Below are 16,742 nucleotides of genomic sequence, written 5' to 3' on the forward strand. Positions count from 1 at the left end.
CAGCTAATGAGAATGGCCCAAAACTACATCGATGAAGAGGAAATGAACGTAATCAAGGATGGAGAGTGGTTACATTCTAGAGGTCGTGTTCGTATGGGAGATGGGCGAAAGAATAGATGCATAAGGCCCAAAAAAGATCATGAGGCACCATAGCAACCAAAATTTTATAAGTATACCCCTTTTTGCACCACAAGAGCATGGGTAATGATGATGCCAGGAACGGCAAACATGCTCCAATGGTCTAAATGCACTAGGTTTACACTAACTAAGAAATGTTCTAGTAAGTATTGTAAGTTTCATAAAGGGAGGGGACATAACACAGAGACTGTTATCAGTTGAAGAATGAAATAGAAAGGTTGGTAGCAGGGTTACTTCAAAGAGTATGTGTTAAGATTTTTCTTTACACTGACACTGTAATATATAGATGATTTCTTTTGTCATTTTTACCATGTTTTGTTTGAGTAGTGTTTTGTTTCATGGAAGTTAGAGAACAGGCCTGGATTGGACCCTACCCTAAAAATTGGGTCTGACTGGATTTTGAGACTCATGGGCCTTAAATTGGAATTATTGAATTCGGTAGGGCCTGGGTATAAATGTTTTTCTTTGGGCTTCCTTTGAGTCTAGGCCTGGGTTGGGTACCCTACCTATTGACATGCCTATTATGAATGTCAAAACAAGTCTATTTTGTGTGACCCATTTTCCCACATTGTTCACAACCAAGAATTTTCTTGTCCTCTGCCCCTTTTCTTTTTTGAGAGCCTTTGAAGTTTTTTTTTTTTTTTTTAACAAGAACCACCTAGAAGTGGGGGGAGCTTTTCAAAGTCCTTTTATATTAAAATGCAACAAAATAGTTACAGCGGGGAGAGCTACCTCCCTAGAATTTCTAGCAAAGCCATAAACAAGGAGTACTAGTCCATTATAAATAGAGCAACATTAAACAAGAGTACGGCTCCCTTGCAACAAAAGACACGAATAGGTGTACTAGAACAATTATGGCAATTATCCGACCACATCGTGGACCGCACAACTCCTTCAAATAAATTTGTGCAAAAGAGTCAAGCCAAAATGTGTGTAATGTTCCAAAAGGATAAATAAATGAACATTAGTATTAGCGTGGAGAAGATGTCTGTATGGCTAACAACCGTTGAACCTGTGAAAGGGGTTCATAAGACTTGTAAAAGATACAATCACAAACAAGCAGATAAACGAGAACGACAGAAGTGACAAAACCAAATGGTATCCAAACAAACATTGGCCACAACGTGAACGAGTAACCTCCAAGGAATCTATATAGGTACAATCACATAAACAACACAGAAAAGCTCAGATAGGACAACAAGTATCAGCAAACAACCAATCAGTAATGAAGTACCCCTAATTTCATAGAATATTTTAGTTGAAATTAGAGATAATAGTACTTCTGATTCTAATAGCAGGGAAGGAGCAAGCGTCAAGTCTAATCAAACCTTTAGGAATGCCTGTGATATTATCAGAGGATAGAATAGTGAGATGTTGATTGAAACACGCTTGGTCAGCAAAATAATCAGCCACTTGGTTACCCTCTCTAAAGATGTGTGATATCTTGAACTCAGTTTGGGATAGAAGATTTTTAATTTGCTACAGCAGATTTTGAAGGTGCCATGGCCCTTGGAGGGGAGATGAAATGAGTTTGAGGGTGATGTTGGCATTTGTTTCCACCCAAATTTTCCTAATGTTGCTATCAATTCATAATTTAACAGCTCTATGTATAGCTTTCAGTTCTGCTGTTGTGTTGGAGATGAGGCTAAGATGTTCCTGAAATGCGAGGACGGTCCGACCTAGATGATTCTTCATGATACCACCCACCCCTGCAACGCTTGGATTTCCTTTTGAGACCCCATCCGTGTTCAATTTGAACCAACCCCTATCTGGCTTAATCCACTTAACAATTGAGATTCTGGATTATATCTTATGAGGTGGGGGGGGGGAGTGAGATTTTAAAAAGAAATGCAACAGATTTGTCCCCTTTCCAGTGTATAGCTCTCATGAGGTTGGTTTACCTAAAAGATGAAGATATTGAGGGTTTGTGAGGTAATATGATTAGCTTTGAAAGGAGTCCCCTCAAATATGGCAACATTCTTGCAAATCCAAGTGTTCCCCATGATCAACGGGGGAAGAATATCTCTGATGTGAAGCTGATTAGAAATATTGCTTCTCCAGGCTTGAAGGATCATGAAAAAATTGTCCGTGATTGGGATATTGAGTTGAAATTTGGAGGCAAAGAAGTTCCAGATTTCAAGGGAAACCTTGTTACGAAGAAAAATGTGAGGGATAGTCTCCTCCTCCTTAAAACAGCAAACACATCTAGAGGCCAGAGAGATGCCCTTTTTTTTTAGTCTGTTGTCAACTGGTATCTAGTTATGGAGGACTTTCCAAATGAAGATAGAAATGGTAGGCCTAACGAGGGGGGACCACAGATTTTTTAAGATGGGTAGTGAAGGTTTGTGATCTCAAGTAATCTCCCGAGCTGATTTTGTAGAAAAGGAACCGCAGGGGGATGGTTTTCGATGCACAAAATCTTCATGTTGAGGATTAATGGGGATCTGCAAAATAAGCTCCATGGTTGGTCCAGAAGTTTTTGACCAGGGCATTTGAGGCTCTGTTGGGGTGAGTGAGGGAATGAAGGGTGCCTGCAGGGAGCCAACAATCATACCAAAAAGAGACATTGTCAGCTCCAAGGCTCCAGAAAATATTCTCCTGAGATACTTATTTAATGCTAGAAATTCTTCTCCAAATGTTAGAAACCTTCGGTTTAGCTTTAATAGAGGCAGGTGTAAACTTTTTACATTATCTACTGATAGTAAAGTTAGCCCATAGAGAATTGTTTTGTCTCAGCCGCCACCAGAGTTTATGGGTGAAGGCTGTGACAGTATCCCTGATGTTTCTGATACCCAAGCCCGATGAAAGCCCATCTAGTCCAATAAATTTTTCTATCGTCACTAGTGGAACCGCGTATAGCCATGAAATCTCGAAGGTTAATCTTCTAAACTAACCTAAATAAACCGCCCTTAAGTGAATTAACCACTAAGTAGTCTCAACTAATTTAACTACTAAGAAGCAACTAACTAAGCTGCTATGGCAAGAAACGTTAGTGCTAGTTAAATAAGAAAACGGGTAACCACAATATTGCCCAAAAAAAAAAGAAAAAAAGAAAGACCCTATGACTAATAAAATCGTATTAGCCCCTAAAAGTCGTGTGCCACCTAAACACGACCTACTGCTGCTACTGCACATGGAACATCCATTCTTTCATATAGTTTCCTGAAATCTAAAAAATAAATATAAAAGTTTTTGAATATTTTATGCTGAACATTAAACACTACGAAAAATTATAGTTAAAATTTCACTTAAATATTTCTTTACCACCGCAAATCATTAATTTTGTTTCAAATATTTGCTATCAAATTTTCAAGTTTTATGAATTCTTATAAAATTTTAGAATTTTTATCTAATTAATTTCATTTTTCTTAGATTTTTAAAAATAAAATGTTGAACTTGTCCTAATATATTCTAATTATGAAAATATTTTCTCTATTAAAAAATAAGACTTCTTTTTATTTGGAAATTTTTCATAATAATCTAAATGTTTGGAGTTCTAGAAAAAAAAAATTACAACTTTCTCGTTATATTTAATTTTATAATATTTTTGGCAAACTTAATTGCCCTTTAAAATATTTCATTTGATAGCTTTTATTATGTATTGATAATTTTGTCCTTAATTTTTTAGTTAAAAATTAATTAAAAGGACTAAAGTGGGATGTAATTTAAACAATAGGGACTTTAAAACTAAGGGTATAAATAAGTCGAGTTTGGTAAAAAATTCTGGCTTGAGTTCGAATTAGAGCTCTAGCTCTATGAGTTCAAAACATTTAGCTAGAGATCGAGCTTTTTTATTTTTTGTATTTATAATTGAAATAAAATTATTTTAGAATATTTATTTATTATGTTAGATTGATAGACACAAATTATTTTTAATAAAAATATATTTTTAATTTTCTTCAACTATTAGATAATTTAAAAAGTTAATAATTAATATAAGAATTAAATATATAATAATAATAATGAACTTACTAACTTGTTCACTAAGATTATTTTTGTATAAAGACTAAATATATAAATAAAACTATCATATTTTATCATTAACTAAATTTAAAATATGTAATATTACTTATTAATTATAATATATGATTAATTTTTAATATAAAGTTGATATAGTTATTAATATGAAATTAAATATATAAAAAAAATAAAAAAAATTGAAAAGCTCGTGAGCTGGACAGAAAATTGAGCTCGGGCTCAAGCTCATTAAAAGCTCGATCGAGCTTCAAATCAAGCTTCGTGAGCCAACTCGGCTCGTCTGTCACCCCTATTTAAGATCATGAATTAAAAATTATGGTGTAGAATGGTCCAAAATTGAAACTTAAAAGACTATCATTAATATTTACCCCTAAAACGTATTATACTTAGAGTAAATTTAGGCCGTCTTCCCCCTTTCACTTACCATTTTAAAAAAAAAATAGTTTAAGTAGATATGATAAAATCTAAATCAATTAAATAACAAGTGTTACATATTTTTCATATAATTTAATTTATAATTTAGATAAATTAACTAATCACATAAAAATAATATACTTGATACGTAATTAATGTACAATTCAATTAAAAAAGTAAACGATCACATATTAATTATAGGGTAAAAAATATTTTGCCTCGAACTATTACCATTTTTATAATTTATCGTCTAAACTTTTACTTTTTCTTTCAATTTACCATATCAACTATATTAATTTTGCAAATTATTAGTTTCGATCATTTCTCAGTAGAATTTTCGACAAAAAAATGGTAACATGCAACGCGTATGAGTAACTTTCTACTACAAAATCTCAAATCTGGTTCAGAGTCGATATAAATTTTAACAAACAAACAAATGATTTTAAGAAATAAAAAAGATTTTTGCATATGTGCGCTGCATTGAATCATTTTCCGACAGTATTTAATTAGTATAAGTTGTGCAGTTGGTATAACAAATTGAAAAAAAATATTTAAATGACAAAGTATCCATTCCCTCCTAGAAGTCAGGAATGGCTGGCCACGCACTCTTGACTCCGATAGATGTCAGCTTCGAGCTTCTTTTTTGAATCAGCTCTCGCCTCCTCGATCGGAGGCTTTAAGTCCCCATCGGTCGGTAAAAGACAGAAAAGAGAAAGACCTAAGAGCATTCTCTTTTAGGGAACAACAAGAGGAACTCCTTACTAGCATTTTCTCACTGTGAAGGCCCCTGAAAAAATCATTTAAGGTAAAGGTATCACAAGGGGTTTCGAAGAGGCCTTATTTGGCATAAAATACATACTTCTTTTTTCGTAGGTGATCATAGAAACTAGTCGGATAAAAGTAGTCATAGTATAATGTACAAAATTCTTTTTGCACGTAATTATATTATAGTGGATATAATTTACACACCATTCCTATAAGATTTGATGTAATTATATGTAGACCTCTTGTGATTTGAAAAATTACATCTCGTACCCCTGAGATTTGCTTCTATTTAACAAATAAGTCCCTATGTTAGTCAAAATTCACCAAACTCGATGGTATTAACAAAAAAATTAGATAAAAACATCCGTACTTACCAACCTATTAACTTATTATTCATCTACTGCAAGTCAAACAAATCTTTTTATTATCAAATTACTCTTATACATCTTTACATGTTAATACATATGAAGACGTATATTTTCACTGTTATAAGAATTGTTTAATCACAAAAATTTTTTTTAACTTGTAATAACTTAGTACAGGGACGTGCCAATACCCATCGAGTCCTAGCGGTCGACTGGGCTTGGCTTCCTTTTGGGTCTATATTAACCTATTAAGCCATAAGTCTAAACTTATCATGTCTATTAATAAAAATAATAATCAAAGTTTACATTAACGAGCTTAACAAATAATTTTTTTGGCACTCTCAATTTCAGTCTCTCTATTGGTTAGAACTACATGATTTCCATCGAGCCAAGAAGAAATATTTGTTATCATGTGATTTTCTCAAAACCACGTTATATTTCTTGTCAAAATTCCTCTTCCTTATAAATTTCAACCCATCTTCATTGTCCGAATAATAATTTGTAAGAATCAATTGTACTTATGTTATTGTATTTGTTTAATTTGTAATGATTACAATAATAATCTAATTTTTTTGTGAATTGAATATTTTTATTTTACAATCTAATTAATTAAAATTTGATAGGGCTAAGCCAAATTTCTGGCGTCGCTACTAAGTCAGCAATAAGTCAGTCGACGGTAAATATCGATTTTTATTCAGTTTTTTCTGTTAATATCAACAAATCCATTGAATTCTGACTAACAAGATAATTTATGTGTAATTACACCAAATATCAGGATAGGAGAGTATAATTATTCCTATATTAGATTATGTATGATTGGTTTAAACACGACGTAGTCTAATAAAGATTTTTTCCATTAAAAGAAAAGAAAATAGTAATTTTACGGCACGTGTGAAGTAGAGACGTAAATACTGCATTAAATTTCTTTCCCTCTCTATTCGAATTTCAAAACGCAATGGAGCCATCAGCACAGTGACACCACACCTCCCTCTCTCTCTCTCTCTCTCTATCTCTCTCTGCAATAATTCAAATGAAATTCTGATAAATCAATTCAATAATTCAGATTACAATTATGGAGATATACATATAAATATATATGTATATATAGAGTAAACGTTGTGGTGTTGGTTTTCTTCTGTGAAGAAGCAAGGCGGTAGGGTTTGTGGGGAGAACCATGGGCTGTTTTTTCGGCTGTTTTCGATTCAAAGACTCTCGTTCTAACCTCATTACTCCTCCGGTAAGATTGAATTTCTTTAATTTTGTTCCCCTCGTTTTTACATGTTGTGAAGATGAATATCTGATGTTTTCTTCAGTTTTTATGATTTCAGTTTGTGTTTTATTGTTTTCTTTTTATGGAGGATATGGAATTTTTCTTGTTTGACAGGAACCTGTGGTGTCTCGCAGTAGGAATGCATTGTCGTCACTGTTCCAGTGTGATGGTAATTTTTGTTCATCTTGTTTGTGGTAATTAGTGGAGATAAAGTGAATTTCACGAGCTTTGTATAGTGTAATTGCACTTGTGTCGGTTTTTGTTTATCTTTGATCGATCAAGTTCTACCGTAATTTATTGGTTTTGCTTATGGATAAATAGATGAGTCGCTTGGACAGGGAGAGGAAGGTCGAAATCCACTGCCTAAGGAACTTGGTGTCGCGGAGCTCAAGGATGAGGTATATACTTTATTTGATTCTCCAAACATATGTTGGAAAATCGACTTCTTTATGGAATGATCAATATTATCCAACACCATTTTGGTATTCTTTATTCTAGGATTTGAAAATGAATTGGTGTTTAACTAATTTCGAGTTGTTTAACCAGTAGACCTGATGTGTGGGCTTAATTCATATATCGGCTTCAGTCTTAAAAGTTTAGCGCGGGAACCCGTCTTCCTTGTTAATTTTTGAGATTTCATGTAGGATGCCTTGTTACTCTTAAAGAGTAGTATTGAATCACAATTGAGAGTTTATGAGTTTGCATAAATCATTTGTAACTGTTGTCTCGTTGCTTGTTGGTGACGTATGTTAATATTCAGATTGATTTTCATCTTAAAATTGTTGAGTTGTTTGCCTGTGTATATGTGTCTGTGTGTGTATATATATAAATATACAATCTATTCCTTTTATGATTGTTTTCCTGCAGGCAAAATTCCTAAAAGCTTGTGGAACTTTACCTCAGACCCCTATTGAAATTCGAAAAGCCTCAGAGAAATGGCAGGATATACCAGCTCGAATTGGAGAAGAAAAATCTTCAAAACTCATTTCGTGGCTTCCCAATGCATCCATTGAGAAGTTGAAACTGGAGAAGCAATCAGATGAATCTCCAAGACCCGTTAAAATTCATGAAGAATCGCTAACTGGCTTAGGTTATTCACTGGACTCTCCAAGCAGGTATAACTCCCAACTTCCCTCGATGGCTTAGATTTGTATAGATGATGACCCTAATACAACATTGAGCTCTTGTTTGCAAATGAGAGCTTGATGACCATACGACTTTCTCTTCTTCATATTTTGCTGAGTGGAATTTTTAGAGATGGCTTGGCATGCTACACTCACATTACTAGGCATCAAATTCCATTACATCAAAGAACAACTGGGTGTTGGATTGACAGAAATGACATTTTGGGAACACTAAGACTTACTCACAAATTCTTATTCTGTCGTTAGCTGCTTGACTGATGGACACATGGGAAGAGTCTCCAGCAGCTCCATCCAAAGACGTGACATTCAGAATGTTTTTACAGCACTAGAAGTGCGAGATAGTGAAACTCATTCTGAAACTTCATCAATTTCACCTGGGTTCTTTGCTCCCAGTGTACAATGCAAAAATAAATCTGTTCGGTTTGACAGCGAGTCAGATAGGTCTGCCTTTTCATCAAAAGGCTCTTCATCTGAAGGTGCTAGTCAACATTCAAAACAGCCTAGATTTGTGGGCAGTAGGAGTGTAACAAAACCATCACCATATCCCACCCCGCTGAAATTAACTGATGAGATGCAAACCCCTGGCACTGTGTTCCCTGCGTATATGAATGATATTGGTGGTGAAAAGGTTATAAAAGTCAGGTCTCAGTATGTACATCCTGTCTTAGACCCAGTTAAGAATCCTTCCCAGTGGAACGAATTGAAGGATGAAAACTCTGATTCCCAGCACCATAGAGAATCACTTAAGCAAAACGACGAATTAAATCTAATGTCAACCCCAACATCAAAGTTGGCTGTAGAACATCTTTCAGTTGGAGAAGAGATGAAGAATGAAGCAAGCCTGTCTTCTTGGTTGAAACCACCTTCAGCCAAGCAAGATGGCAACAACAAACAGTTTGGTTCAGTTTCTGGTGAAAAAGGTTATTTGAGGAGAACTCCTGCAGATAGGCCTATTTTGGGGATGGTGGCTGCACACTGGAATGATGATGAGGAATCTCATGTTTCACCTAAATGGTGGGACGGGAATGGAATTCCGAATTCCACCAACAAGTATAAAGAAGTAAGTCCTGCCTCTGTTTTAAATTCATTTTTCTTCTTTCAGCCACTTTTCTCTCTTTGATCACCCAATTGAAACTGGCCACCTTTGTTTCGCAGGATCAGAAAGTTAGCTGGCACGCCACACCATTTGAGGAGCGACTAGAAAAGGCATTGTCTGAAGAAACTTTTATATCTCAGAGGTATGTTGTGTTGGTGATGACTTTTTGCTAAACGTCTTATTTATTTGGTTTTAAGTGGAGCTTGTCAGTAACTAATGTGTGTGGCTTCTGTGGTATCTGTTCCTTGCCAGTTTATGTTAACAAGAGCTGCTCTTAGTAACAAACTTTCAGTTCCCATATCCCTTCGGTTTAGGTAGATCATTGGTTTTAATTTACAGCAAACAGTTTAATTGAGCAACACAAAAGCTTTCAAAATGTTACTCTTAGTTGAGAAATGAGAACACTACATGTTGCATACTTCCTCGTAAATTTGCATCTGTGAGGACAAACTTAGAAGGTCAAAGACGAATACTGACGTTTGTATGTTTTACACATGCAACATACTGTAAGCTAGTGCCACCTCTTTGAACATTGGCTTGATTTCTTTAATGAAGTTTTGGGGAATATTATATCTAAACAAGCAATGGATATCTATGGGAAACAAGAAAAACTAATTTATGGAAACAATTTTATGTCTATGATTTTGCCCTCCAGGAAGCAAAGAAATCTAAATTGATATGCCACGTTTCCCTTTTGCAGGAAGCCTGTCAGCAAGACACCTCCAGTTGATTTCAGCGAATCCGAAGAGTCTGATACTGCTTTATCTCATTTGCAATCTCCAGCCCACTTCAAATCTGTTGTTTCATTCTGATGAAGCCCTGAAATCATTGTTTCATTTTTTTTGTGAGTTCACCATTACTGTGCAGCATTCATGTATTTCTTCATCATTGTTCATGAACCATTCCTAAGTTGGTGTTGAACAAATTCTAGGACAGGTGAGCAGAATTTGGAGTGATATTCATGACAAGGTCAATGTTTGATTTCAATGTACATAAACAGAGGGAGTTTACTTTGAATTTGGTTTGACAATGCTATTGCCTAGCTTTCCAATAGTGAAAAATAGCAGAAATTATGGTTAAATTCATGTTCTATCCCTTGCACAATGCAAGGGGGGCATGAATGATTGACATACTCCTCATTTTTAGAATTAAGATATGTGTTCATTATTTAATTGTACCAAATATGCAACATCTACAAGACTATTATATCATGCCTTTGGAAATTATTGGGATGAGTTTTTTTAAATTATAAAATATTAGTCCCATCTTATTATGCCTTTGGCAATTAATAATTTATTAGTTTTCTGCAATCTAATAAATTTTTTTAATTGAAAATTTAACGAAAATCACATGGTTTCGTATGAAGTAAAAATGAATGTATATAAAAAAAATTTAAATTTTGATGATTGTCATATGAGTCTAGCACATGTTTGTATAACATGTGTACTGTTATTAATTTACAATTTTGTATTTGACTGCTACCTGACATATTTATCTACTTAGGTAGATATTAATTGTATCTGTCCAAAAACTAATGTAAAAAAAGAAATATATCTATGTTATAAATTTAGAAAAATTTTAAATTTATTGGCCTATCACTCCTAATAGAATACAAAGAAAACAATAGGATAATCAGAAAAATGAGCCCTCAATTTAAAAATTTGGGCTACCAGTCTTGCAAAAACAATATTTCGTGTTGACAACAAGCTTACATATGACCAACGTGTTGATGTGTCATCAACACCATAAAGTATTTAAATGGCCCACATGACGGTGTTATTGGCCTGCATACGTCTCCTTGAATTTGTTCAAGAAACATAGGAGATTCTACATTCAGTCTTATCATAGATGCCTTTGTAATTAATATTTCAAGAGAACAAGCCGAACATATAAAATCACTTTTAACAAGGAACTTCAGGTCTTTTAGTGGGTGTCCATATGAATTTTCAATAATTCTATACATCATTGTTTTACCTGGGTGGCCAAGTCTATCATGCCACATATAAAAATACTTTGATCGACTAACTTTGGGTTAGTGATACTATGTATTTCAACAGAGCTTATTAATGTGCCATATAAACCAGAAGTATATGTTCTCATTCTTTCTAAAACTTGCTTCTGGCCAATTTTATATGTTGTAAGGTACAGATATTCGATACTATTTTCATTCATGGTTTCAATATGAAAACCATTTTGTCGAATATCCTTGAAACTCAATAAGTTCCTTTGTGATTTACTAGAATATAAGGCATCATTGATATGTAATCTTGTTCCTTCAGGTAACAAGATTGTAGCTCTTCCGGAGCCTTCAATAAGATTACTAACTCCTGAAATAGTACTCACATTTATTTTTGCCACTAACAAACTTGAGAAAAATTTCTTGTTTTTCAAAATTGTATGCGTAGTGGCACTATCAACAAGACAATGCTCCTTGTCATTGAGATTTGTAATGACTTGTCCATGCTATATAAATAAAATAGACATATAATAAGTAAAAGAACACTTCATTCATAAAATATAAAAATATTACAAGATTAAAAGAAATTCCCTACAAATGAAAGTAAACATGACTGAATAATAGAAACATACTGATGACATATGAGACAAAACTAATCAATAAGCATGTTGAAATCCTCAGTAATGTCACCAAACTGTAATGGCAGCTCAGGGAGATTTTTATCATCATTTTCAATGGACTGGAAAAATTTTGAAGCATCCATGTGGGTATTGTCTGAGATTCCAGCCTCAACTAAATTAGTCTCAAATTCTTTACCCTTTGCTTTCAGAAGCCTGGTATAATTTGATTAGATGTTGTGCCGTACGATAGGTACGGGATCAATGTCCAGACATCCCACATCTATGGCAAAGATCTCTATTTGTAGTTTTTTCTTGTTGATTCTTTGCCTTATTTTCATTGTTCTTCTGAATATTGGGATTAATCTATGTATTACCACGACCATTACCACAACCACGACCATAAGAATGGCCCTGCGGTGGGCCATGGTATCGACAATGCCTCTTTCATGAAGAAGTAGCATTTGCTTTAGGCAATGCCATTGAAATTTCAGGAAATGATTTGGAACCAGTGGGTCGGGTGTGATGGTTATTCAACAAAAGCTGATTATTTTCTTCTGCAACAAGCAAGTATGAAATCAACTCTGAATAGGTTTTAAACCCACGTTCCCTGTACTGCTACTGGAGTACAAGGTTGGATGCATGAAAAGTAGAAAATATTTTTTCCAACATTTGTTCATCCTTCACATCTTCTCCACATAACCTCAATTTTGATACAATTCGAAACATCTCATAATTATATTCAGCAATTGTTTTGAAATCTTGCATCGCAATTGTATCCATTCATATCTTGCACGTGGTAAGATTACAGTCTTTTGATGGTCAAATCGATCCTTTAAACTTTTTCAATGTTGAAAAGGACTTTTGACTGTTAAATATTGAGACTTCAGGCTCTCATGAAAATGATGATAAAGCAAAATCATTGATTTGGCACAGTCTTGCTCAGAAGCACTAGTATTTTTTTTTATTGTTTCTCCCAATTTGTTACTTGCCAAATGTAGTTCGGCATCAAAAACCCATGATAGGTAGTTTTTTTCAAAAATATCAAGAGCAACGAAATTCAATTTTGTGAGATTGGCCATTAAGCTACAACAAGTTAATATGCACTTTTAGCATAATATTCAATATATACATAAAAGTAAAATAATATGTATTACACATGATATAAAGTAAAAATGACATGAAATATTACTAACATTAAGTTACATATAAGTTACTATGTAATTAGTTTGAATTATTATGGCATGCATATATACATGGAATTCAATATATTTAAGTTTGGCTTAAAACTTATAATGTTATAAATAGCAATTAATGGTATTCATGCCAAAATTATTTTCTTAACAAATAAATTTTGTTGCATATAAATATATTAGCAAAACATGCAAAATACATACATGGACATATGAAAGAAAACTATGTGGGCAAAGTAAGTTAATAAAATTAACTTCAAGTTAGTCATATTTTAATAACAATCGCTATACTATGTTATCGAAAAAATTATCACGAATCAAATAAATAAACGAAGAAGCATTGAGCTTCTTGATCAAGCCATTATCTCAAAACACTTTCGGTGGTGAGAAAATTAAACATTGTACTTATCTTCGCTTCAGGGATGATATTGCACATAATTGGCACAAAATATTTCACCTACTACTGGAGATGATTTTAACTCATTACTTACTTCAGAAAGTAATGAAATTTTATAGAACACATCCACTTCAGGGGATTAAATCAAGAATTATATGCCTGCTTCTGGAGGCAATATCACATCCACTTTATGGGATAAAATCAAGAATTATATGCCTACTTCTGGAGGCAATATCATATGATAGTACTTATATATATATATGTCCACTTCAGGAGATATTGAAATATATATAATATAATTACTCATATTTTATTATGAAGAATCAAGAATAAAAGTAACTATGATACTGTAGAGGTAAACAAACAAAGAATAAAAATTATACTAGAAAAATTAACATTCTACCTTGATCGAAACGTAACGTCGTGCTGATAACGTGTTATAAACTTAGAAAAATTCTAAGTTTATTGGCCTTCACTCCTAATAGAATACAAAGAAAACAATATATGGATTTCCTCAAATCACTTTCTTATTCTCTCCAAAAGCTATTTACAAATGAAATACATGGTGGTATTTGTAGACCACCAAAATTATGGTTACAAAATACACCATGACTATTATAATTATAAAACATAATGTGGGATACAAAAGGGTATAACATAATGGATATTAAAAATGAATATCAAAAAGTGTATGTATTCATATACACATATTATATATAATAATCTAATATTTTATATGGCTGTATTGATTCTAATCACTCTATCCAAATATGTGTCCGGGGTGGTTATTTGAATGGCTTCACTATTTTTATTTTTAATTATATACAGATGAATTATAAAGATATATGTTAATTTTTTTATATTGTTTTTAAGGGTAAATTACAATGCGCTTATCTGAGTTTGTTTGTTTATTTATTTTTTAAATAAATCGATTACAATAGTTTCTGTCGAATATCGATATTTAATAAAGATCATTACAACAATCATACTTGATTAATAATATCAAATAAATTAAATTTGGCTGATATCTAGTATTACAGTAGACAATATTTGTTGTATTATGTTATACTTTTTCTAATTGACAAGTGATATACTTATGATTTTTTTTATCAATTTTTGAGTTTTATATTTATATCAAGATACATATTATGCATTGTGCAATTTGTTTTATTACTTATAGATTTATGTCGAAATTTAGTGATTTCTATGAATTAATCTAAAAATAATGATAATAATAATAATACTAATAATAATAATAATAATAATAATAATGGTGATGATGATGATGGTCGAATAATTTTAATTATTTTTATTATTATTGATGAAAAGTTTAAACAATAATTACGATATCTTAAAATTTAGGCACCCGATTCATACCAAATTTAAATATATATATATATGTAAGACTGTGTCCATTAGATCACATCAGACGGTATGATTTAAAATCACATGATGTGCTCCAATGATACACTGTCTTGAATGATTACTCTTATGTTTCGAATACGATATATCGATATCTGTATAACCAATAAGTCTAAAATTTTTCCAAATGTTATTTTTTATAAGTTTGATCATATCTAACGGTTTGATCTGAATTTTGATGGCCCGATTAACCCATGTTGTTCAACAATGTAAAATGATAATTACATCAATGTAATACTAACATTTATAAATATATAAATTTATTGCAGATTGTGAACATATATTAATCTCAACTATAAAATATTTTTTATGTATTTCGATTGCATTATTCAGATAATGGATACTTTTCTACAATTTTTAAATTATTCAGTATGAATTTTTTTTGGGGTATATTTTACTGATTATATTACTACTAAACTAATTAAAGTTTATATTTATAATAATAAACTAAAATTTCTTACTATATTTTGGTATATTTATAACATAGTATATATTATGTAATTTATTTTGATGATTCGATCCCATGGTTTAATCTAATAATAATAAATAAATAAATAAATAAAAATTACCAAGCTCGAGTTCGAGCTTGAGCTCGAGTTCATCATGTAAGAGTCGAGCTCGAGTTCATCATGTAAGAGTCGAGCTCGAGCTCACCAAAAAAGATCGAACTCGACTCATTTACGCCCCTAGGTATACCTTTTGTAATTAACGATCATTTGATATACTTTTTATAATGGGCTGTCACACGAAGGGATATTTGTTAAATGATTAATAATTTTAGGATAATTATTTGTAATTTTTTAAATAATATAAAAATATTCATAATTATGACAAACTTAAAAAAATACTTTGTAATTACCCTTTTTCAAAATAAAAATTATATGTACATCCACCTTTTTGAGTATGATAAATATATAAATATTTTCCAGCCAAATATCAATCAATATCAATGCAAGTGGCAAATCCTTTTTCAACTAAAACTTGACACCACATATCAGCTAATATATATTCTCTTAAAAAGAGTTTCAAGGGTTATTTTCTATAGATGTTTGAGAAGAAGAGTCACAGTCTACACCAACATTTTTATTTATCTTCTTGTGTTTTAATTTTAAGACCATAAATATATAAATTATTGCCTTTAATATAATTTGTTTTTTTTAATTTTTGGAAAATAAATATCGATTATTTATCATAATTTAATTGGAGATGGACGTTAAGATTTAGAGTTTTAATCATAGTTTCAGCATTATCATTAAATTATGAGTTAGATTAATATGATTGGCAAAACTTTAAATGGTAAAAGTCTTAATATTCATTTTCATGTTTTATAGAAAATATTTTAAAATTCAATAATAAGATTTGAAAAATAAAGAAAAGGTATTTTCAATAATGAGAAATTTATTAAGTATGAGACCTCTGGAATGGTCAAATGGGTTTTTGAAATTAATTGAATTAATCCTATAGAGGTCCAAGTTTATGAGTTTAATTTATTTTGAATTACGCCCAATAGGCTCTCTATATATGCAACCCTAACTTGAATTATATTTATATATATATATATATATATATATATATGAGGGTGTAACGATGAGGCAGTTATTGTTTAAGTACTTGTAGTAGGAGTAGGTTGTGTACTATGGGGACACCTATTGTACCTATTTTTGACTTGACATGTAATGTATATATATATATACAACAAGTACATGAGATGTCATTTATATGCGTGTATAGTGTATAGGCATGTGTATGTATCGTTTTGTATATAATACAAAAAACAACATTCCTCCCTCACTCTCACTTCTTTTATTCTTTTTGAATTAATTTCAAGTTAGACCAAGGTCCTCTTGAACTTGATATACTAAGCTAATAGTAAAATTAAATATCTGATACTACATACACCTTACATCTAGCAAGGTTTGGTATAGACTACCTTGTGGTATAATGTGTGTTCGACGTAGAGGAGATCTCGTTGGTCTTTGTGAGAG

The 16,742-nt window shown here is 32.1% G+C and overlaps 1 protein-coding gene across 2 annotated transcripts; it reads left to right on the forward strand.

The window, feature by feature from the left end:
• Positions 6,613-10,334, forward strand: LOC105178674 (protein JASON). Of its 2 annotated transcripts, none has more exons than XM_011102204.2 (7): positions 6,613-6,897; positions 7,045-7,099; positions 7,252-7,328; positions 7,834-8,045; positions 8,322-9,135; positions 9,231-9,313; positions 9,872-10,334. In XM_011102204.2, the coding sequence occupies exons 1-7, from the start codon at positions 6,835-6,837 to the stop codon at positions 9,981-9,983; spliced, it is 1,416 nt and encodes a 471-aa protein (XP_011100506.1). In that variant the 5' UTR covers positions 6,613-6,834; the 3' UTR covers positions 9,984-10,334. The 2 variants fall into 2 exon arrangements, with proteins under 2 accessions (XP_011100506.1, XP_011100505.1); XM_011102203.2 differs by having other exon boundaries at positions 7,798-8,045; positions 9,872-10,331.

This window comes from Sesamum indicum, linkage group LG16 (assembly GCF_000512975.1).
Source record: "Sesamum indicum cultivar Zhongzhi No. 13 linkage group LG16, S_indicum_v1.0, whole genome shotgun sequence".
Taxonomy (NCBI): domain Eukaryota; kingdom Viridiplantae; phylum Streptophyta; class Magnoliopsida; order Lamiales; family Pedaliaceae; genus Sesamum; species Sesamum indicum.

Bases quoted from the DNA above. Each gene is read 5' to 3' on its own strand.
- LOC105178674 (XM_011102203.2), top strand. From the start codon at position 6,835: ATGGGCTGTTTTTTCGGCTGTTTTCGATTCAAAGACTCTCGTTCTAAC. The intron at 9,136-9,230 runs GTAAGTCCTGCC...TTTGTTTCGCAG, and splicing joins CCACCAACAAGTATAAAGAA to GATCAGAAAGTTAGCTGGCA. The intron at 9,314-9,871 runs GTATGTTGTGTT...TCCCTTTTGCAG, and splicing joins GAAACTTTTATATCTCAGAG to GAAGCCTGTCAGCAAGACAC.